The sequence below is a fragment of the Elephantulus edwardii genome, unplaced genomic scaffold (genome assembly GCF_000299155.1).
Source record: "Elephantulus edwardii isolate Elephantulus edwardi_28Jun2011 unplaced genomic scaffold, EleEdw1.0 scaffold00015, whole genome shotgun sequence".
Lineage (NCBI taxonomy): Eukaryota > Metazoa > Chordata > Mammalia > Macroscelidea > Macroscelididae > Elephantulus > Elephantulus edwardii.
The window spans coordinates 8,720,290-8,745,116 of record NW_006399765.1 but is presented as its reverse complement, the minus strand read 5'-3'; the positions used below and the strand labels follow the sequence as shown (position 1 = coordinate 8,745,116).

The 24,827-nt window shown below is 40.4% G+C and overlaps 1 protein-coding gene across 1 annotated transcript in view; it reads right to left on the bottom strand.

Annotated features, from left to right (window-relative positions):
• Positions 1–855: 855 nt before the first annotated feature.
• Positions 856–24,827, bottom strand: part of PHF20 (PHD finger protein 20) — a 100,795-nt gene continuing 76,823 nt past the window's right edge. Inside the window, exons 9-17 of the mRNA XM_006881492.1 lie at positions 15,592–15,870; positions 12,199–12,297; positions 11,282–11,446; positions 10,225–10,403; positions 8,294–8,393; positions 6,162–6,357; positions 4,100–4,511; positions 2,145–2,328; positions 856–1,087 (exon numbers count right to left, since the gene is read on the bottom strand). Coding sequence (XP_006881554.1) covers positions 945–1,087; positions 2,145–2,328; positions 4,100–4,511; positions 6,162–6,357; positions 8,294–8,393; positions 10,225–10,403; positions 11,282–11,446; positions 12,199–12,297; positions 15,592–15,870 — 1,757 coding nt within the window. The 3' untranslated portion in view covers positions 856–944. The remainder of the gene's footprint in view (positions 1,088–2,144; positions 2,329–4,099; positions 4,512–6,161; positions 6,358–8,293; positions 8,394–10,224; positions 10,404–11,281; positions 11,447–12,198; positions 12,298–15,591; positions 15,871–24,827) is intronic.

The window sequence follows — 24,827 nt, the reverse complement described above, 5'->3', positions numbered from 1 at the left end:
TAAAAATGTCGAGTACAGAACTTGCCCCCCAGGGAGAAAAGCGGCACATGTACAATATGAAGTTTGTTTACAATATAAAATAAGGTCGTTCCCCAAACCACACTCTAACAAATATTTAGAGTGAAAGAGTTAAAAATTTTGGGAAACATTTTTTGACATTAAATAGAACTGGGAAGCTGTCAATATTAAGAAATGGATAAAAAATTATGTTGTTAGGTTCCAGACCCTCCTGCATAAGTTTGAAATTCATCCTAGGTTCTAATTACAATGAGATACTAGCTTCTTCACAGGCTACGTGGGCTCTGCTGTGAAAGACAATCCAGCCAACTCTGGGGTGAAGCATACAAAACTGCCCCTGGTACCATAAAATCATGCAAGAGATGTGAGAAAGTGAAGAGTCCCAGTGAGAAGGTCGGGAGCCAAGGCCTCTGCTCCTGCCTGCCACAGAATGATGTAGTCCCAACAATCCCATGAAGCTTGGAAAATGAAAATGATGCGTACTGACTAAACACCATGCCAGGCAGAAAATGGAAAGATCAGCATGTGCCCCAACCTACAGAAAAGTCAAGTAAGCTGCAAACTGGATTTACAACTGTTTCCAAATAAACTTTTTTGGCTCTCATTCCATTTCTCATCAGTGGCACGATTTCAAGTTAAGTTTGTGCAAAAAAAAAAGACTCGCTCTTCATTCAATTAATGTGCACAGAAAAAGGGAACCCCAAGAGTCTTATTTGCTACTTTCTTTGAAGGCTCCAACATTAGTGCCCTGCTATCCAGCAGCCAAAATGGCATCTTTGTCCAATGTCCATCGCACCCCTGCCCAGATCCCTGAAGTCCATCGGTGTCACGTGCATTCAGCATGCTAGGTTTATTTATTTAAATATATGAAGCTTCTCCTGTAAGTGTCCCAGGATTGTGCCTCCATGAGTTCTGGGTGCCCAATTTCATGTTGAGCAACAGAGAGCAATCTGCTGCACCTTGCCCAGGTCCGTCAGTAGCTGCTTGATGCAATGCTTGAGCTGTGGTAGCCTGGCCAATGGCTCTGGGGGCTCCAATTCCCCGGTATAGTCCAGCCAGCTCTCTAACACTATTGGGAGAAAGAGAGTAACAGGACTCAGTAAGAAACCAACACTTGATTTGCAAGAATATAAACAAGAGTTTCAACACCTTATCCCACCTAACCACTCAGAGGGAAGACAGCAGAGAGGAAGACCATGTCAGTAAGCACTGACTCAGTACCTGTTCTACAAGGTACTACTCCTGCGATGAGATTTAAGTTCAATAAACCTTCCTGCAATAATAAAAATGGTCTATATTTTATTGTACTTTGCAAGTACTGCATTTTTATATACTGAATATTTGTAAATGTACACCAAGCAAGTATGTTGGTAACATTTTTTCCAACAGCATGTGTTCACTTTTTGGTAACTCTCAGTATTTCAACACTTTAATAATACAATTCATAATACAATAGTACACTGAACACATTATATGCACTGGGAAATTAAAAAAATCTTCAACATTTCTTTTCTGATTGGGGCCCTTTTTAAAGAGGAAAACAAATATTTGGGAAATAAGTAAACAAGAAGGAATTTGGTTCTCAATAACTAAAACTAGGAAGTTCCTGGGAGCTAAAGGTACTGAACTTCATCTCAAATGTAGTTTTTCAGACACACTAACATCTGAGAGAAACATCCAGGGGCCACACAAGTGACTGAGATGAATCCTTAACTGTTTTGGCTGAGAAGAAAAGGCTTCACTTTAGGTTTTACCAAAGGCTGAAATAAAATTTTTTTCATTGTAATCTTTCAATATCTGGAGAAAAAAAATTTTTAAGTAAAAAAAAATGTAGTCAAATTTCAATTTTCTACAGAATTTTGTCAGTCAAGATTTTGCTAAGATTATGCACTTAATGCAGAAAGACTCCACTAGGTCCTTTGCTACAAAATCTTTATTGCTAACAGTTTTGGGCAAGTGAAGCAAGACCCCTAATATTTTTAGTCCATATAAGTGACCAATAAATAGAAAAAGTAAGGCTTCCTCATCTTGAAGGGAGAATGGAAGTAGGATAAGGTTGAAAAAGTGGAGGCAAAAATAGAGCCATTCCTGGAAAGTAAAGTAGGACACCAAAGAGGAATACCTACCATCCAGCTCCTTCTCAATGGAATCCATCCTATGCGTGACTTCATCCTGAAGAGACTCCACGTGGGTCAACAGGTTAAACTGCCACTGGTGTTGGGAGCTGAGCAGTCCCTCTCCACCTCTGTCCAGCAGCTTCCGAGCAGGAGCTTCCTCTGGTGGGATCTTCTTGGACACATATTCCCTTACCTAGGGATACAATGACATTCAAGATACTGTGTGGAAGACTGTGCATATGGCTCTTACTCAGTGTTTGCAAGCTGCAACCATCAGGAAAGTCAGGTGCTATTTTAATACTTGAGAGTTCTAGTTTCTTACCTTTCCCCCTTCCTTCTTATCCCTGCTACTGTACCAATCTCACAGCACAGACTTCTGGCTAATACTCCCAAAGCTTCTTTCCACCAACAGAAAAATACCCCAGGTCTAAAGTAAGCCTCACAGAGGTCCTGAAATAAAACTAATAGGAGTAGCAAAACAGGTACATGAGTGTCACACAAAAGTCGTCCCTGGAGAGCTGTCTCTGAATTAACCAATTCACCTCTCTGAGCCTGTTTCCTGACTGAAGAGATGGAGCTGCTAAAACCTATTTTGAAGGTTCATTAAGATTAACAGAGTAAGAGAAAAGCATAGGGCCTGGCTTACACTCAGCTGATCATCAATGGAAGAGATTTTTAACATATTGCCACAAATGACGGCTACAGCGGGGGGGGGGGAGTGTGTTTCTAAGAACGGTCATCAAATTAAAAGTGTGTGGCAACGTGTTAATTGTGCTTTCCTTGCTTATGCCCAGTGTTCTCTCATTTTTGGTTCTCTGCCAAGTGCCTTAAGAAATCTCAGGTCAACTCACAAGCTCCCTAAGGGCCAAAAATGTCAGGATGTTGTGATTCCAACCTTTCTTTCATTTCTTGATATAACAGATTCTAGCCAATATTTGGGTGGGCTTCTATGTGTAAATGTTCTGATAGCTTTATCATAATGCAACAGCTGCCTAGAGGGCATTGTCACCAGCCCCATATACAAATGAAGAAATTGGTCTGCAGAAGATGTAGAGTATCCTTCATGGATCACACAGTATGTGGCTAAGCCCAGACCTGCAAGTAAGTCTATCTCAGGAAACTATGTCTTAACCACTCTTATCCAGCATGTTCAGACACTGGCAAGGACACAAGGATGAATAAGGTAAAATGTTTATTATGCTTGGAGGGCTTAGAATTTAGGGTGTGACTTCTGGGCAATATGCAGCTGGTGACGTCAACTCTTGAAATAAAGTCTAAAAATAAGGCTGTGAGAAGACAAGGCTGAGGTGGCTCTTAATCGCACCTGGCCTACTGATATTGAGGACAGCAGGGCAGGATGAGGCTCATGGACAGCAAGGAGCAAGACATGCAGGGATTCAAATGATGTCTTGAGTACTGGGATAGCTCTTAGGAAAACTGATGAAAACAGCAAATATTTGGACAAAATGAAACCTTCTAATAACAGGACTATGAAGTTAAAAACAAAACTAAAGTTATCATAAAATATCATTGACAAAGTTATGCCTATCAAAATAGCTTCTATTTTCTTTGCCTTGGCTAAAAAGTAGGACCTATCTGCAACTATAAAAACTTCATTTTCCAGGTCAGTTCGATTTTTCAAGTTCTAATCAACCCTTTTCCCCTTGCAGCTTTTTACCTTTCCATCTTAACCCCACCCATGGATGATCCCATTTCATAGGTAATTCCTGAAATTAATGATCTTGTGCTCAAATGACTCTCCTAACTTTGTACCTGTTAATTTTAATAATTTGTAAAATGTGTAAGAAAATGTAAATATTTTTATAATAATAAATATAATTTTAAATAAAAATGTCACATCTTCTAGAGAACATTTAACTCCAGGAACCTAAAATCAATCTACATGGAATTAGAACAACTGCAAGCAAAACCCCTGAAACATAAATGTTAAGTAAGATACATACCTTTGGGGAGGTGGGTTTGGGGTCACTATCTCCCCTGCTCCTATCTTGGTCGAGAGGCCAGCCTAGGCGTGGGGAAAGGGAACTGTCACCATTCTCATGGAGGGGGTTGACGGCATCATCAAGTGCAGAGCCCCGAGTCTCCACCACGAGCTTCTGCTCTACAGCAGGGTAATAGGCACGGGGCTTCTGGTAACAATGCTCGCTGGTGATATAGGACTCTTCCACAGACCGGGGAAGGGGCATGGGCAGGGGCAGCGGCTTCTCCACTGCCCCGTTCAAAGTTCTATAGCTTGAGGCTTCCTCCTTGCTCTTGGCTTCAGCAACATGAATGTGTTTGGAATGAGATCGTCCTTCCCCTGATCGCTGTTTCCAAGGCTGACACCACAGCTGCAGGTCTGGATGCTCCCTGCTTCTGTTGGAAAAAAAAGAGAAAGGACTTTGGAGTAACTGGGACCATTGGAAGGGATTTTAATTGCCAAGTTTTCTTCTAAGAGGGCAATAGCTCCCTCCTGGGCCTTGTAAACACAAGCCATTATTTGATAAACAAAAAGAACTGTAAACCCTCCTTTTCACAAGACACCACTTTAGGCAAGTTCCCGTTACACATACACAGTTAGTGAGATTGAACTTGGCAATCAGAAGACCTGATCTGTGTTTTACCTCAGTCTCTGCTTAGCTGTGCAGGTGGGATAAAGCAATCTGTCTCATTTCAATATGGAGTGCATCATAACATCAAGAAAACAAAATCCTCACAATTGGACCAACTGGCAATAACATGATAAAAGGAGAAAAGACTGAAGCTGTCAATGACTTTCTTCTTTTTTTTTAAATCCAAGGTATATTGCATTGGGAAAATCTGCTGTGAAGGACCTCTCCAAGGGTTAAAAAGCAAGAATATCAGTTTAAAGACTAAGATGTGCCTGGTCTAACCCACAGTACTTTAAATTGCTTCGTATGCATCTTAATGTTAAAAATAAATAAGGAAGAGCAAAGAATAACTGATGCCTTGGTATTATGTTTGTGAAGAGTATAGAATACACTGTTGTTGTTGACTGCCATCGAATCGAGCATGACTCATAGTGACCCTATGAACAAAAGACCTGAAGCCTATCTATAACTATGTTTTCTCAAAGTCATAGAGTTTCCAGAGGCATGTTGTTTAGGAAGTGGATGCCACTCCTTCTTCCAAAATACATTGTACATTATGAACTGCCAAAAGAACCAACACATTTGTCTTTGAGGAAGTGGAAACAAGGTGTTCCTTAAAGTCAAGGATGGAGAAATCTTTAACGTGCCTTCTGGCATGTTATCAGGAGCATAAAAGATACCATACTGGAAAAGGCAGTGAATCAGAGAAAAATGACGACCCTCAAAAAGATGGACTGACAGAGTAAGTGTAACAAGGGGTTCAAGCAGGTTGGAGATCATGAGAATGATGTAGGAGAGGGCAAGCCTCAGATCTGTTGTTCATAGGGTCACTATGAGTCGAATTTGTCCGGATGACAGCACCTAACAATACAATTACTAAAACATAAAGTAAGAAGGTTTGGTGAACAGGGAGCTGTGGCTCAAATCCACCAGTTAGTCAAAGAGAGATAATTAAGCAGTTTCCTCCTGTGCATTTACAGTCACTGACAACCTATACAAGACAAGCTGTAAGTCAGTCCTGACTCAACAGCATTAAGCTGAAGTACTAAAAGCATCACAGGTTTTTATCAGAGCTTACCACACACAAGAATTCACTCTCAATGTTACTCCCCAAACTTGGAATCAGTAAAAGTCAAGATACACCTCCAAAGGGCCTACAGCTTCTCTGTATGAGCAAACCACCAACAAGAGACAGAGAGTTTACTGGCAGGCAGCCGCTATGCTAGGAGCCAACAACATCCCTTCTAGCCAGTATCTTTATCCAGTAAGTTTATCATATAACTGAGAATTTTTAGTAAAGGTCTCCAGTTCAGTTATTTCTCACTCATTTTGTAGCTTGTTATGTCCCCAGTGTCTCTATCCACCTCATGCCAATTCAGACTCCTTTCAAAAGCAGTAGGTGCCATATACTCACTGCAAGATGCTCATCTTAAGCTGCAGGCCATGCAGAACCTCAATCACCCTCTGCACATCGCCAAGAAGCTGGTGGGTGGCCACAATCTTCTTGGCATTCTGGTGGGAGTAGTTCTCTTCTAGAAATGCCAGGCCATGCATATGTCCCCTACTCAACCACTCCTTGTCATACCAATATTTGAAGCCAGGTCTCTGACCTAAATCAGTGACAGAGAGAGGGTTAAAACATGGTCTGAAAGAAATGCAGGCTTTTTCATCACCACACAAACTACCACAAGGATGAATTGGTCTGTTCACATACTAATTGACTTGACATGTAAGATACGCTGGTTTCTGTTTTAAGTGTAAGATATAAGGTAGTGAATAAAGTACTGAATTTCCACATCTCCTAGAACTGGTCAGAGGTGACAAGGAAATCAGGAAAGCTTTTTAGATTGAAGCCACACCATTCTCTACCTTTCTTATAATCTACTGCTCAAAGAAGAAAATCCAAAGGTCTAACTCTGGCCTAATGAGGCCTGAAGGACCCAACCGCTACCCGGCCCTCCTCTTCTCAGCCTCATAGTGACCTCCCTTTAGTTATTGGAATGCTCGCTCTTTGTGGTCTTAGGATCTTTGCTTTAACAACCTCTTTGTCTGGAATGCTATTCCCCAAGGTCTAACTATCTCCTCAGAGCAGTCTCATTACCTCCCAAATAGGAGTCTCTTCTGTGCTTCCTCCTTATTCCCTGGTCCTCCCTCTACCCTCAGCTACAACATTAATCACCACCTAATATAGCATTGTTTATCTGATTTATTTTCAGAACTGTTTTTGCCTGTACCCCCTCAAGAGCCAACAGAGTGGGAAATGTCAATAGCTGCAAACACAATGCCTGACATAAAAAACTATCTTGAAGGGATATTTCTTACATGAGAAGTAAAAAGCCCTAGGACTACCCTATACACACTTAACATCCCCCACCACAACTATGCCATCTAACAAAATAGACAGTTCCCATCTCACCTTTGGACCTGTTTCCTGTCTGTTACAATGACAGATCAAGTACATGGCTTTTTAATCTTGTTTATTACAGGTCTCTTTAGAAGGACTGGAAATAGACCATATGTGAATCAAGAGCATTTCCTGAACCCAAAAGCTCAGAAAACAGCTATCAACCAAACTGTTATAAACCTTCCAACAGCTATAAAAACCCTTAAATAAGCCAGGTAATTCCCATCAAGCTAGATTCTTTCTGGCTTAATTAAAATATGTAGTAAGGTATACCTAAAAAGATCCTTAAATAAATTTTAAAGAACAATACATTAAATTCAACTTTTGGTCCAACACTACAAAGTCAAACACAAAGTAAAAGGCAGATCCTGCGATGACACTGAGTGCCCTCCAGTCAGTCTATTCACTCTTTGTGCACATTCTGAACTATTATAACTTCAGTTACCAACACTTGAAGATAGGATATGTATTTTTATTAAAGTGGAAGTAGAGGACAAGAGACAATAAAGCAGGAAAAAAGATGTTAACAGAAGGCTTAGAGAACCCTCAGGGTTACATGGAGGAGTCTCACATGCAGCTGCTATAGGCAATGGGTGAGCAGCAGCATATGAGCAGCACAACTTGTTTTTCAAACAAAGGGTCAGACATCCACGTTCTCATCTACCATAGTGAGATAAGAACCCACAGTTTTACTGCCATACCATTCACCACCACCACCTCCACCTCCACCACTATCCTTGGCTTTTGGAAAGTGCCACAGTCTCCTTCACAGGAATTTTCACTACTCTGTCCCCTCTAGGTAACATGCTCAATGCAACAATACTTTTCTTTTTTCCTTCATGTACAAGATACCAGTACACACAACAAACATAAGTTTTCAACCCTCCAACAGACCCAAAGAGCCACATGCTCATCCTTCATGAGCTCTCAAGGAACAAGAAAATTCTATCTTAAAGCCAGGCCTTTTGTTTGAATGTGAATTTAAATTCAAGATAGCTAGTCACTATATAGGCTAGAGAAGAGTCCAACTGACACTGAAGAAATTAATCTCAAGATTACTGACACTTAAGAGATTTCGTGGCCAGCTCTGTTAAGGAAAAAACCACATAAAGCTAATATCCCTGACTCTGGAAAAACTTTACCTGGAGGGTCTTGGCAAACATAACAGGTGTATTTCTCAGGCACATTTTCTTCGAGCAGTCCCATACAGACACCATGCTGCCAGCACTGGCACTCTTCACACTGGTAAAATTAAAGAAGGGACAAAAATTAAAACTCAGAGAGTATCCTCCACCCAAAAGTAAGCCACCTTCACAGGAATGGGGAGAAGCAGGAGAGGGGAGGGAGGTGCATTCCCTAAAGCCTCAAACAGGAAATGAGCTACAGTCAGCCATCTAGAACCTCAAATGCCCAATATGGCAGTCATTAGCCACAAGTGACTGTTTTAACAAATGAACCAGAAAAGTTCCTCAGCTCTATTTTAAGTGCTCTAACAGTCACACAGGCCAGTAGTTACCATGTGAGACAGAGCATACAAAAAATACTTAATTTGCTAAAATAGTGTCAATTCACAATCATGTCTAGAGACTATTTCACTTTCTGATCACTTTATTAAGGCAAAGAAGTAAGTTGTTCACATCCTTAGAGAAAGGCGAACTTGAAACTGCCACACCTGAGTTTAAATTCTGGGTTGGACATTCATTAGCTTTGTTACTTTAAACAAGTCACTTCTCCATGGGCTTCAGTTTCCTCATGTGTGAAAAGGATACTCCTACTCCCCACTCACAAGACTATTTGTGAAAATCAAAGTAATCAACTTGATGGGTCAGAATCAACTTAATAGCAATAGGTTGTTCGGGGTTGTTTTTTTTTTGTTAGTTTCTTGAATATAAAATCATAAATTTGGGGTTTAGGTCAAAACAAGAGTGACTATTTTGCATCTTCCATGAAAGCAGGCTTGTAGTTAAAAGAATCAAGTTGACTTTGGAGGAAAGAAGTAGACATCAAGCTGCTTCCCCTCAAGATGAAGTTCTAGACTTCTGAACCTGGCCTGATCTTGTGCCCCTAGGTTCCAAGATTCAAATCTATTTTCTCAACGGTATTTCCATTAGCTTTCTAAAAAAGCCTAAAAAAGTATACTAAGACTTGACTTAGTGAACCAAACAGCAACCATCTCCCCAGAATGAAAGAAAAAGGGCCAGAGAGAAGCTAGTCCTGGTCAGGGACAATGTCCCCAAGCAGGAGGACGAAGCCTACAGACACAGCCCAGATAGTAATGTGCCAGATAACACAAATAAATGTTATAAAATTGGCTTTTACTTCCTTTCTGTTGTTAGGTGCTGGCAAGTTTATTCTGACTCACAGTGAGTTTAACAGATTGAAACCTCCTCACCTAACTAAGCCTGCACCATTCTCGCAATCTGTACCGTGCTCAAGCTCACTGCTGTAGTTACTGTGTCATCCACTTCCTTGAAGATCTTCCACTTCTTTGCCAACCCTCTACTTTCCCAAGCATGATGTTCTTCTCCAGGGGTTAGCCCCTTTTGATAACATACCCAAAACATGTGTCGTCTCCCTCTCCTTGCCCTAAGAAGTACCTTGGTTGTACTTCCTTCCAAGACAGACTTGTATTAGTCCATTTCATTAGGTCATGCAAAATAAAATTCATTTTTTAAAAAAAGGTAATGACCTCTAGGAACCAGTGCTATTCCAGAGATTCTGGTCCCTACTGTTATATACCCCATGGTGTGGCTACTGGTAAGTCCTTCTGGGATGGATTCCAGCTACCTTTAGCTGATTATAAGAGTTAGACACAATGATCCCTTAAGTCTTCTCATATTCTATTTAAGGACTATTACACAAGCCTGGAATTCAGGGAAAGCCAAACCAGAAAGGAAACCTCAGTCTACTGTCAACAATACAGCTTATCTGAAATTAATGACTGGACATTTGGTCTCAAACTAAATGCTATTTTCACACAAATAAAATGAATGTTATTTGTAAAAAGATGCAGCAGACTTCCAAATTCCTACCAAGGACCAGTTTATGCTTCTTTCTGGGAAGTTCTGCCTACCTGAATCATGAAGTCATTTTCCTCCTGGACTTCACAGATGCAGCGAACCACCTCAAAATCATAATGGTCATCCCCATCAAGTTCCTCATCTGCGTTTGTAGTCACATCAACATCTTGGCCATACTCTTCATCACTCCAAAGAAAACTCTCAGAAGAGGACTCACTCAGATTATCCTCCTCTGGGAAGAAAGAGAAAATAATAATTACAACCATAGGTTTAAATTAGTTATAAAAGAAAAGCATCCTATGCTTTCAGAGTAGAAGATAACCTACAAATTCATTTCTTGAGAGCTGAGAAATAGGGACTCCTGGAGTCTTATTTCTTAAGCTTGTCACCCAGTAACAGCCCAAATGATACAGGTTCCCTGACAATGGCCTGAACTTACTCTGAGTGAAGCCCAAGCTACTCCAGGTCACAGGGTTGACTGGCAGAGGAGCTACACTCCACAGAGGTCACCCTTAAGGGCTCAAATGAGTTCCAAAACCTCACCCCACACAACTACAGTCAGGACCAGACTTATCAACCTGCATCCAAGGCCATCTCTAAAATTCTGTAAAAAGTGGGCGAGGAGGAGGGGACAGATTCCAGGGATAATGAGAAAGAGCAGAAGGACTGTGTTTGGTTAGACATCATCACAGCTAACCTTTATTGAGCAAGTATCAGACTCCTTTGTACACTGATCAACTTCTATTAAATTCCCAGTCATCCTGTAAGTTGCTGGAGTAAAGGAGTTTCAAAGTTGATTCAGAAATATCTCTGACCAATCAGGTTAGGTGCAAAGAAATGGAAGAGTGAGAAGGGTAAGTGTACAAGTAGAGAAGTGGGAGAGGGGATAATGGATTGGGTTATTTGCTGGCTAAGAAATACCCAACATTCTACTAAGACTAAAGGGAAGTACAGGTAAAATAGAGCTAACAGTTTTTGTTTTATGTACTTCTTATTTAAAAAATAGATCACAGAGAATCAACATAAACCCAGTCTTCTCAAACTATCTCTCTCTCATTGCTCAGACTATAGTTCCATGCAAACCATCAGACCAGCCTGGAGCCTCCTTACCAGCTCCTTTCACTTTTCCTTTGTGGTTTCCAGCTTCTGAGCCATGGAGCTGGGGGCTCATGTGGACTGTAGGTTTATGTGAGGTCCCACACCTGGTAACAGCAAATGCTTTGGGTGGGGAAGGGTCCTGGGAAGTGTCACTGACCTCCTCACTGCAGGGACATTCTGGAAGAACAAAATCAGGAGGAGCTAAGCAACCCCAGGTATTACTAGGACATCCAGAATCAATCCCATCCAAGAACCACCCTTGCTATTAAAACAGCTCAACAGAATTTCAAGCACAAAGGGCTTTGGAAACCAGATTCAAAATTTAGAATTTTTACCTAACTTCACAGACTTCAAAAAAATTCAAATGCTTGCTCCTCACTCTCACCTGCCTCTTTTTTTTTTATAAGACCTCTTTTTAATTTCTATAATAAAGTATCTTGAGACTAAAACAGTGGTTTCCCTTTGCCCTTCCCAAGATTAGGACACTGATTTTCTTCCTCCGCACCCCCCCCCCCGATTTTCTTAAAAATCGATCTTTCTGTTGGGTGGCCAGATACTCAAATATAGAAATACATACACACAAGTGAATCTTTTCTTGATAGAGTTCAGATATGCAGGTTTAAGAGTTACATGTGCAGAAATGAATTTATTTTTCCTCTCCCTTGTAGATGCTTACATATGAACTAACCTAGAACGGGTATACTTTCCAATGTAGTGAGAAAGGTTTTATAAATGCCAACAGAGCCATGAAGCACCCAAAGTGCAAGTGGTCTTTCCCTGCCAAGGCCCACTGACTCCCAGGAGGAGTCCACAAGTGAGTGGCTCTCTTCCCCTCAGCACAAGCCCTGTGGTCAGAACTGGGAGACAGCAACATTTTCTGACTTTTGCTAGAGAAGCCCAATCAAACACCTTCTCAGAGAGAAAATTACCTGGTTTGGCTTTCTTTTTCTTTTTCTTTTTTTTCTTTGGCTTCACTCTTACAAACTCTTTAAACTTCTTCTCCTTATTCTTTTCCTTGTCTTTTGCAGCTAGAATTAAGCACAAATTTAAGTGTTGGCATTATCATTTTTATCTTCAATGCTAGGGTGTATATTGTGTAATTAAGTACATCCAATATGAAGCTGCAGAGCAGACAAGGAAGCAAGAGTTCTTGGTCTGACACTGCCTGGGGAGGTGTTGGTCTTTCTCTCTCATGGCTCCAGCCTTCAGATCAGTGGTCTAAAAATTAGGGCCTGACCTCTATTAGCAGAAAGGAGGGTTCTGTTTTGTTTTTTAATTAATTTTAATAAACATTTACAGAGATTTTGGATTTCCAGTCATTCATTGCCACACTTTTCTCCCTGCCCAGCAGAAAGGAGTTTTAATGAAATGCAACTTTACTCATTTGTTACAGATTGTCTAGTGATGCTTTCAAACACCAACAACAGAGCTGGGCAGTTTCAACAATTGTCCTCAAAGTCAGAAATAGTACCCAAACTAATTTCAACTAAGAACTTTTGTGTACAAAGGAATCATAAGCTTTTTTTTTTTAATCCTTAAAGGATCAATGTATACCATTCTCATTTTACACACAAGGAAACTAAAACTTATGAGGCAAAGTCACCTTCTTGATATTATTATTGTTGTATGCCACAGAGTCAGAATCGACTCAATACTGACCCTCCAACAGGTTTTCAGAGTCTGTAAAATCACATGGGAGGGGACTGTCCATCTTCCTCTCATGAAGCAGCTGGTGGATTTGAACCATTTGCCTTTGGGTCGACAGTGCAACTCCTTACCACAGCTCCCTACTTAGTATTATGCTGTTGTTATTCTGTACCATCGAGTCAGAACTGACTCACAGCTGACACTCCAGCAGGTTTTCAGAGTCTGTAAATCACACAGGAGATTACTGTTCATCTTTCTCCCATGAAGCAACTGGTGGATTCGAACCATGTTCCTTAGAATTGGCAGCACAACTCTGTACCACTAAGCCACCAGAGCTTGCTTGATATTATAGATATTTAAATGCAGATTTGTCTGGCGCTGTCACCCATGCTGCTCACATCACTCTCCCAAATGACTATCTAGGAACCACTGGAGAGGTAGATTACACTGCAGCTATCAGCTCACAGGCTACAGAATGAAAATCACCTACAATGTTAAGGACCTCAAAACTGTCTTCCCACTAAAAATACTCAGCAACTAGGAAAAAAGAGGAAATTTAGATAGAGCCTTACTCCAATTTAAAAAAACATTAATTTTAAAATAAAGACACCAAGAGCCCAAGTAAATGACATGGCCAAAGTCACAAAGTTAATTCGCAAAGGTCACCTGCCTCATGAACTCTATAGAAGCTGTGAACAATTTTTACTCTCCACAGATCCATAAAGCAGAGCCTTATTCCAACATGAGAACAATCTCAATTTGTCACCTATAAAGCAGGAATAACAGAAACTAACTGACAGGATTAGTTCTGAGGATTAAATAAGATGATACTTAGAACAGTGCCTGATATGTGACATGGGTACTCAAATGTTAGCCGATATTATCTTGCTGGAAATAATTCAAGCTGTAATATCTTTCCCTGAAAACTGGTGCTGGTCTGCTGTCAGCCTTTTCTTCAGACAGCTTAAGAAACTGTCTCTCATGACTCACAGAGCACAAGATTGGTTACAGTGCTTCCCTCCCAGTGCCTACCTATACAGAGCTGGAAACGAAGGCACTTTGTCAGGGGTTTGGCTCAGAGAGTAATGCTTTCCTTTAGGCTGATCTCTGGGCCTCTCCCCAGGCTGCCAGTGCTCATGAAGAGAAAAACCAAAGAGAGTCCTTCCAGCTCCCTTTCCTTAAAGCATGTTCTCTTATTTTTCAATCAAATCAACACTAATTTAAAAGAGCAGATCATCACTGGCCAGACTGCCACTTACAGGAAGGAAAATGAAAGTTGACATCACCATCACCTGCAGAAAAATTCTTGTACAGCATAGAGAATGGCCATAAAATTGGAACAAGTGATGACTCAGAGCATGCTGTAACCCACCCAAGAGGATGGCAATTTAAGAGCAGAACAAGAGTGGGTATACTCTGTCCTGAGGAAGCTGGATTTGGGGACTATTACCATTGCTTCCCTATCTCCATCTTTCTATCCTCATTTTCGTCAGTCCACTACCAAAGACACCTCCACTCAGACATTAGCCCAAGTGGGCTCTCTGATAATTCCCTTCCTCAATCTCTGCATTTTCATCCTTAGTTTATTTGGCAGACTTTCTATGCACCTCTCTATTTCCTTACTTTGTCCACAAGGAAAAACTTTATTTTCCAGCATTCCTTAAGTGAGATGTAGTCATACATACAAATGTTCTGGCCTATGGAGTATGATAAAAAGTGATTGGGGAAAGGGGCAGTGTTGGAGAGTCTGTCTGTGTGTATTATATACATGTTGGGCCAGACACAGCCACGTTGTGAATCCTGATCTAGACAGAAGAGATGCTATAGTGAGACCCACTTAAGACTTTGCCCTTGTGGAGCAGTGAGAAGTCAGGTCTCAGAAATGTCACAGAACAGAGCCATCATGTGTAGTTTAACTTGAGAGAAAAATTAACTGGACTTACTCAAGCCAGCTACTTTGGTTCTCTCTATACCCTTTAAGGGGAAACACTGCATATTTTTGTGAGAAAGATTATCTAATACTAAAAGTGGTACTCATTCTGGTGCTCCAAAGCAACATTAATGGATGTGCCAGTAGACAATAAAAACAAGCTGGATTTCTTTTGGTTCTAGTATATTCTTTCTGGACCAAACTTTTCTTCAGAACTAAGTTACCTATGCAGAAACAAATCCAAATAATACCAAGAGGCCTGGGCTCTCAATCTGGAATATAACTTCGTAAGGAATTTTGGTACCAGAGAAGCCTCAGCTGAAAAAGCTTGTAGATATTCACCTTCCATGAATTCACTTTAATGGATAAAGGCTTGGCTGAGTAAACAAGAAGCAGTCAGAAGAGGTACCTCAGGGGCAGGTGATCAGTTTGTTTTCACTTCATGCTCACTTTTCTCTTCTTCATTGTCCCCATTTTAAACTAAGAGCACAAAAGCCCCTAGAGGTTAAGTGGCTTACTTGGGCAGCTTGAGGTAAAGACAAGAAGAAAAAATGTCAGGTATTCCTGCTTCCTCCAGAAGGCAACCTACCGTCACATGATCTGACTCACCAGTCATTTTCAATCTTTTAGGACTCATTTAGGCTAGACTAACCTAAAAGTCTGTTTTCTGTGATTTACAGAAATAAAGCACTGGGACTTGAGCAGCAGAGCCCATTACAACACTACAGAAAGGCAAAACACTTACTTGGGGAACTGGCCGAGACCCGCTTCCTGGCCAGGCTCTCCTGGCTGACCTTGTCTGAAGCTGAAGAACCCCTTGTTTGGACATGCCTCTTCCCTGGGCTTTCTTCTGGCTCTGGTAACTTCTCCACTCCATGGAAATACTTCATGTGATAGTGCAATAGTTTGGCTTTGCGGAAAAATTTTAAACAGTCTACAACCTTGCATCTAAACTTATGGTCCAGGTCGATAGTTGGTGCTTTAGATGTTATGAAATCATCTGTTTTCTTAAAAGTACTTGCTGCTGAAAAAGAAAAACCAAATATCCTTTATGTGTTTTTAGTAACTATAAGTTATGCATATTAATGAATGGCAATAGAAAGTGAAAAAGTAGTATATGTAGCCAGAGGCATTAATCAAATGGCCATTACCTGCCCCAAACTACTGTTCTTTGTTGTTGTTCTTTTTTCAAAACTATGTTCTAAGGAGAGGAATACCATTTGAGAGAGAGAGATAAATCTGTGACTTGTCTTGCAAAACATGATTTTTAAGAGTCATTGAAGTTTTCAAGCTGTTACAGACTTTGTAAAGAAAATTCTTAAAAAAAAATAAATAAAAGAAATCAAGGAACCAGATCCTCTACTATCCCTTATTACTCATGAACTGGAGCTGAGTCTGTGAAGAAAGATGGGCAATCGCCTCCCAAGCAATTCACCGCTTCCGAAAATCCACTGAAGGTTCAGCTATGAGTCAGTTCCAACTTTAAGGCAAGGAGTTTACCAGGTAATTTATTTACTCTCCGCAACCCCTTGCCCAATTTCTTCACAGAAATTTGTTTGGAGAAAAAAACAGTAACTCCTTCACTGACTCATGACAATTAACTTGCATATAAAGAGCCTAGAAGACTGGTACATAGTTAAGTGCTTGTTATTATTTATACAGGAAACTCTGGTGGTTCAGTGGGTAAGGAGTTCCAATGTCAACCCAAATGCAGGTGGTTCAAATAATCAGGTGCTCCTAGTCAGAAACCTAAGATATCTCCTCTGGTGCAATTTATAGCCTCGAAAAACCTGCCGGAGCTGAATCAGTTCCAACTCATGACAACAACAACAACAACAACAACAACAACAAAATGATAATGATAATGCATAAAAGTTTAATGTTGTTGATCCGTCAAGTCAAATCAAGATTCACAGTGATCCTTTAAACAACACATCTGACCCCTGTTCTCTCCTGCAGTATCATCACCTCTAACATACTTGAGCCCACTGCTGTGTTCACTGTGTCAATCCATCTCACTGAATATCTTCCTCTTTTTCACTGACCCTCTCCCACCTTTCCAAACACAAGGTCTCCTTCCAAGGAAAAGCCCCTCCTAACAACAGGCCCAAGAGAGTTCTGGTGGCCTAATAGTAAGGAGCAATGTTGACAACCCAAAGGTTCAGAGTTTGAATACACCACTACTCCACTCCATGAGAGACAGACAGGTAACAAACTGCCTCTGAAAAGTCTGCTGGAGGGTCAGCTAAGAGTCAGCTCCGACTCTATGGTACATAACAATAACATGTTCAAAGTAGATGAGACAAAGTTTTGTCATCCCTGCCTCTAAGAAATACTCTGACTTAACTTTATCCAAGACATATTTGTTTAATTTTTGGGAGTCCATGGGATATTCAGTACTCTTCTTCAATAGCACAGCTCAAAGGCATCAATTCTTATTTACTGTGCAGCTCTCAGATGCACAGCAAGTGACTGAAAAGACCACGGCCTGAATCAGGCACATGTTAGTCTTTAAATTGACATCATTATTCCTCAGCACTTTAGAGAGATCCATGACAGCAAATTTTCCCAAGAGAGAAATATATCTTTTGATTTTTTGACATTAACAATTTGGTTATGAGATTGTCAGTCTTTTTTGTTATATTCCAAAGAAAGGTGACCCTACAGAATGCAGAAATCATCGAACAATATCATTAATATCACATGCAAGCAAGACTCTGCTGAAATTTATCCAAAACGACTGGAGCAAAACATCAACAGAGAACTACTAGATGTGCAGGCTGGGTTTAGAAGAGGCCATCGTATTAGGGATATTTTAACTAATGTTAGATGGATCTTGGCAGAAAGCAGAGAGTACAAGAGGAATGTCTATCTGTGTTTCATTGACTATGCAAAGGCTTTTGACTGCGTGGATCACAACAAACTGTGGCTGACTCTGAGAAGAATGGGAATCCCAGAACATTTGATTGTGCTTATGAGAAATCTATACTTGAACCAGGAGGCAGTCATGAGAACAGAGCAAGGAGACATTGCATGGATGTATTCTGTCTCCATGCTTTTTCAATCTGTAATGCAGAACAGAACATCTGGGAGGCTGTGCTGTATGAGGAGGAATGTGGCATCAGGATTGGAGGAAGATCCATCAACAACCTGCTAAAAATGAGGAGGACCTGAAGCACTTGCTGCAGAAGGTCAAGGACTGCAGCCTTCAATATGGAATGAAGCTCAACATCAAGAAAAGATAGATTCTCACCAGTGGGCCAATTAGCAGTGTCATAATGGATGGTGAAGACTGAGATTGTTAACAGTTTTAGTTGGCTTGGATCTACAATCAATACTCTTGGTACCAGCAGCCAGGAAATCAAAAGATGAATTACATTGGGAAAGTCAGCTGTCAGGGACCTCTCCAGAGTACTGAAGAGCAATGACTTCAGGCTAGAGACTAAGGTGTGCCTGATCCAGGCCATAGTCTTCGAAATCATGTGCTATGCTTCAGAGAGCTGGGCAATGACTAGGGATGATAGAGAACTGATGCCTTTGAGCTGTGGTGCTGAAGAAGAGTGTTGAATATACCATGGACTGCTAGGAGAACAAACAGGTTTGTCCTGGAGAGAGTGAAACCAGGCTGCTACTTGGAGGCAAGGATTCTGAGGCTTTGTCTGACATACTTTGGGCATGTTGCAAGGAGGGACCAGTCCTTGGAAAGGGATGTTACATTTGGGAGAGCAGAGGGACAGCGGAAGACCCTTGATGAGATGGACAGATTCAGTGACTGGAGTAATGGGAGTAGGTATGTCAGAGACAGTAAGACTGGCACAGGATAGAGCAGGGTTTAGGGCTATTGTACGGTCGCTGTGAGTCCCAAGCGATTTGACGGCACATAACAACAACAACTTTAGTCATACTATTTTTTCAAAGAAGAAAAAACATACACTGTGTTAAAAGAAACATGATGATAGAAAAAGCTCAGTGAAAAACTAGAAGAATCTGGATGCCAAAAGGACTTCCTGCCCCCCCCCCTTTTTTTTAGGAAAAAACCCAAACCAGTATCAAAGCATTGCGTGCTGTTGAGTCAGAACTGACTCACAGCTGATCCTCCAGCGCATTTTCAGAGGCTATAAATCACTCAGGAGGACATTGCCCATTTTTCTCCCTCAGGGCAGGTGGTGAACTCTAATGGCAACACAACTCCTTACCAGTAGGCCACCAAAGGTTCCCTAGAGACCATATAGGGTAAAGTAAGATTATCCCATAGGTTTCCAACGCTGAAAATGTTTACAGAAGCACACGACTACATCTTTTCCCCACAGAGTACCTAGTGTGTTAAGCCAAAGTCTTTTCATTTTCTTTAGCAGCCAAGCACTTAACCACAACACCACCAGGACTCCTTGTCCTGAGTCATCACCCATTTATACATTGCCATGGAGAAAGAACCAGCTCATAGCTGACCTTTCAAAAGTTACTGGACGATCCAAACTTCAGAAAGGAGACTGTTTGTCTTCTTTCCACACAGCCACTGGAGAATTCAAACCACTTCTTTTGGGTTAGCAGTGCCATTCCCTACAGACTGTCACCAGAGTTCCCTACTGAAGTGATAGGATGTATATAAACTGTACAATATTGTAATATCCTTACTCATAGCCTACACAAATCTCACACAAGAGTGTGTTTACCAACAGTTCATTTAGAACATGTCTTGATGGCACAAACTAAGTGATCCACTCATGGTATGTTATAGTTCTTGACAAAAGGAAGCAGCTGCTATGACACAAGAAGAGCCAACAACCCATAACTTAAATACTCAGGGAAGCCAATTCAACTCTGCCAGGGAAGGAGGGACAATCTCCTCCTGTACCAGTCAGATCTGATTTGCCGGTACACCCACACAAAAATAAAATAATAAATTTTAAAAAGCTATGGTAATCAAGTTACTGTTGAATAGAGAGTAAACTAAAACCAATTCTCATTTAAAAAAGCTGTGTGAAAATATCTATTTGCAAGTAGTTACCAGCATTGTTGTTGACTGCTATCGAGTCGAGCACGACTCATAAAGACCCTATGAACAAAAACGTGAAGCCTTTCTATGACTCCTGTCGTTTCTCCAAGTTCATAAACTTTCAAAAGGCATATGGTTTATGAAGTGGATGCCACCCCTGCTTCCAAACCTGTCTTAAACTGGGAGCTGCGTCAAACACTGTCCACCATGAGCAACTATTATGGCATTTGACAACCCAATGGCACAAGGTTCAGCATCACAGCAAACCCAGATTACCTCAGTATGGCAAAATGACAGAAGAATGCTGTACAACTTAGAAGAATGTTTTGCCAAAATATAACAACAGTCAGCCCGCAGGCCCAACAGACTTAAATCCAAGGGCCTTCCATGAGGTCATTCATTCCACAAACATTCCCACAGACCCTCACCAAAACAAGCACACCCATACTATTTTATAAATGCTCAATTTTTCCTTATGCATACAAATTGCGGTTTAAAGGAGTTAAGGCAAAGCAAAAAGAGCTCTCTCCTGGGTTCCCAGGCTCAAAAATTCCAAAATTCATTCTTTGCTTCTAAGTTTACTACTATTCTTTCTATATTATACCAAGTTTACCTTACCATATACAAAGAAAAAAGCCTGCAGATTTTTAATAACAGTAACCTTAATGAATGTTTTCCATTTCAGGGCAGGGAGTATATGTGTGTGTGGCAAACAGACTCTAAGATGTCTCCTAATAATCCAACCTACTAATATTAATACTCTATGTGACTCTCTCCCTTCAAAAGTAGGCAGAGCATGTAACCTGCCTCTAATCAACAGAATATGGCAAAAGTGGGAAGATGTGCATAAATTCCATATGTACTTTCTGTCTTACTAATACTATCCCTTGCTGGTATGATGAAGTAATTATATTGTGAACTACTTAGAGTAACATCTAGTCAGCAGATGGAGTAGAGAGGGGTGGGGATTGGGGAGTGAGACACAAACTGAAACCATCAGTATGACAACCTGCAAGGAACTGAATGCTGCCAACAGCAATGTAAGCCCACAAGTAGATCTTCGACCACTTAACTTTTCAGATGAGACTCCATGCCTGGTCAGCTTCGTGACTGCAGCCATGCAGAAGACCCAACTAAGCCATCCCAGGCTCCTGACCCACTGAATATATTGGAAAACAAAAGAGCTTGTTTAAGCCACTACCTTTGTGGTAATAAGATACTGTTATGCAGCAAAAATTAACTAACAGAGTGGAATCAGACTGCTCTCATTTGCTATGCACATCGATAGTTGTCATTTTTCCTGTTAATAAAAAGCTATTTATTCTTTACAAGAGATGAATAAGGGGGGAAAAATAAACCTGGGCTTAGAAATAAACATCCTGTTTAACCTTTCTCTACATAACCACTGCCAGTTATCTCTGAACTTCAAATGACATGATGTTGATGGTGCTATTCAGTCTGGCTGATGGCTGGTGGTAATATGGCATCAAAGCCCACATTAATCTAAGTACCATCTGCTTTACAGGCTCATCTCCCATTAAGCCACAATGAAGTTTCAGTTTCTGGCCCAGCTGACAAATGGTCTCAGCAATTGCTTTATTCTCTCTCAACTTACAGCTCTGCTCATACTGTGCCCATTCCTTCCTGGCTTAGTCAACTCTTCAATTCTGTCCAGACCCAGCTCATTTGATATTCAGAAAGGCATTCAGGTAGCTGTGGCTCTCAGAGACCACGTGTCATCAACTCTAGCATAAGTGACTATCAGCTGCACTCATCTTTAGCACCTAGCATCTGCTCCTGGATCTTCCTGTGCCTGCTCAGTTAAGAGGATAAGGGCCATTTCTCACCATCGTTTGTTATCTTAGCACAAAACACTAATACAATTAGTATTCCTGCCAACAATGATACCAAGTGACCCAAGCTGTTTAAAGTACCTTTTGACAAATACTTAAAAAACGATAATGAGTAAGTTATTTTTACCCCCCTTCAGGTGTGTAAAGAAGTAACTCAGAGTTGAAGTAACAACAATAACAAAAATTGAGATTCATAGCAACTCCAGTCAAACATAGTCAATTAAAATGTCTATAAATGAAGGGGTAGTTAATTAAATTATGACAAATGGCATAAAATAATTATCACTCAACTATTGAGTTAAATAGCTCTATATTTGCTGTTATGGATAATCTCAAGATAAACTGCTAAATGAAAACAATAAATTATCCAGTAGACACTCAACTCACTACAAATCAGAATCAACTCACACCTAATCCTTTAGCAGGTTTACAGAGGTAATAAACAGTACTGCAAAATTTTATATCTTTTTCTCTTGGAACAGTTAGTAGATTAGAACTATCTGCTTTTATGATGGCAGCAGAAGGTCTTAACCACTGGCCACCAGAGTATATATACTGTAGCACCCTATTTATGTTAAGGGGTCAGGTGGGGTAAGAGCAGGAAATCAAACTGTTGTTACTGGTTACCTTTAAGGAAGAGCATAGCAAGCAGTAAGAAGATACATCTACATTTTTTGTGTACATCAGGAAAATGAGTATATTAAACAGATCTTGACTTCTAAATACAACTGTTCTCCAATTTAAAAAAAAAGGTTAAAAATGTGTCCAGGGTTCCTAGACAAATGGCCGAATAAGTACAAGACGAGCTTTGGGAAAATCTTGTTAAACTAAGAAAATTCGTGTTCAGAGAATGCCAAGGACACAGGAGCCAATCTAAAAGGCTTCTACCAACCAAATATTAGTATAAAAATGATAGATTATTAAATTCCATATATCCACTCAGATATAAATAAATAAGAAGGGGGAGTTTTCAAACCAACTACAAGATATCTTACCCCAGTAATAATAGCAAAGTTCAACAGAGCAGCAAACAAATACTGGCGAAGTTGTGGAGAAATTGGAACCCTTACTTATTGTTGGTGGGAGAATAAAAAGGTGCAACCCCTATGGAAGTCAGTACGGTACTTTCTCAAAAAGTTGGAAATATGCACACCCATGTTTATTGAGGCTTTGTTCACAATAGCAAGAAGCTGGAAACAACCTAAGTGGCCATCAACAAATGAATAGAGAAGCTGTGGCATATTCACATAAAGGAGTACTACACTGCATTGAAAAACAAGGAACTCTGGAGCTCTGGTGACCTAGTGGCAAGAAGGTGCACTGCAATCCCAGAGGTGTACAGTTGAAATCCACCAGATGCTGTGTTGGAGAAGGAGGGGCAATCCCCTCCTGTACCAGTCAGATCTGATTTGATGGTACACACAAACAAAATAATAAAATAAAATAAAAAAATAAAAAAGAAAGAAAATTGATGCTTTAAAAAAAAACAACAACAAGGAACTCATGCAATATTATTCAAAATGGGGTGACCCTGGAGGACATTATGCTGAGTGAAGTATCTCAGTCACAAAGGGACAAATACTGCATGGTGCCACTGTTGTAAAACAGGACTGACCTTGGAGTAGGGAGGAGACTGAGAAAGATGGGTTCAACAATGCATACTGCATTGAAACAGATGAGGGAGAAAACTGTTTAAAAGGGATATGTGATTAGGTATTTTTGTCATGACAGGAGTCCAAAGTGAAGGCTGCATAGTGGAGCGGATCTGGGGGGAGGGATTGTAAAACAATGAAAGAATTTTTCTTTTACTTTTCCAAGAGGGTAGTGTACTAGGGGGGAGGGTTAGGAGGGGAGAAAAGTGCAAGAATGAATGATTGGAAATCCAAAGTCTCTGTAAATTTTCATTGAAATTAATATTAAAAAAAAAAAGGTTGGAAATAGAAATATCATTTGACCCAGCAATTACACTATTGGGAATATACCCTAAAGAAACCAGAACTTCCACCCAAACAGATATATGCACACCCATGTTTACTGCTGCACTGTTCACAATAGTAAAAAGATAGAAGCAACCAAAGTGCCCATCAACAAATCAACAGATAAAGAAGCCATGGTATATTCACACAATGGAATACATTGTTGTTGTTATGTGCCGTCGAGTTGCTTGCGACTCATACATCTCCTCCTGTACCAGTCAGATCTGATTTGACGGTACACTTACACAAATAATATTTTTAAAAAAAAACCTGTAAAAAACACAACAGGTCTGACATTGAAGATTGAGGGGGAAACTAAAAAAAGGGGATTAAATAATGAATACTGCATTGGAACAGATGAGGGGAAAAATTATTTAAAAGGAATCGGGATGGGTGTGTCAGAGACAGTTCAAGTGGCACAGGACAGAGCAGTTTGGGCTGCTGTACAAGCGACTCAATGGCACAACAACAACATATGATTAGACATTATTTGCATGACAAAAGTCCAGAATAAGAACTGCATAGCAAAGTGGATGGGGGGGGAGGGTTGTGGAGGGAGGAAACTGTGCAACCATAAATGGAAATCCAAGTTCTCTGTAAACGTTCAAAAATAAAACTTATAAAAATGGGGGGAAGAAAAAGTTTTTCCTTACAATAGGTCACAAATGAATAAATGTACAAGAAATATTGATATTGTATATGCCATCAAGTCACCTGCGACTCACAGCCACCCTATGTACAACAGGATAGAGAGTAGTTTACAGAGAACTTGGATTTCCATTCATTGTTGCAGTTTCCTCCCTCCACCCCCGCACCTGACTTGTTGGCACCCTAACAACAATTTGTCTGTAATATATAGTACAAATTCTTTAGCCTTTGTTAAGTGGTCTCTGCTTGCCTTAGCAATCTTATTCTCTATCACTGTCTACTTTGCATCACACATTCATACTGGTATAATTTCTCAATAAAAAAGGTTTTTAAAATAAAAAATGACTAAATTAATAAAAAAAATTTCTTAAAAAGATGTCACATTAGAGAAGAGCTCAACCAGGAAGATTTCCCTCACTTTTAAAAGACCCAATAAAGTTTTAATTAATCAAGTCCTTATTTTTTTTTAAAATTTTATTATTTTTGTGTGCGTGTACCGTCAAATCAG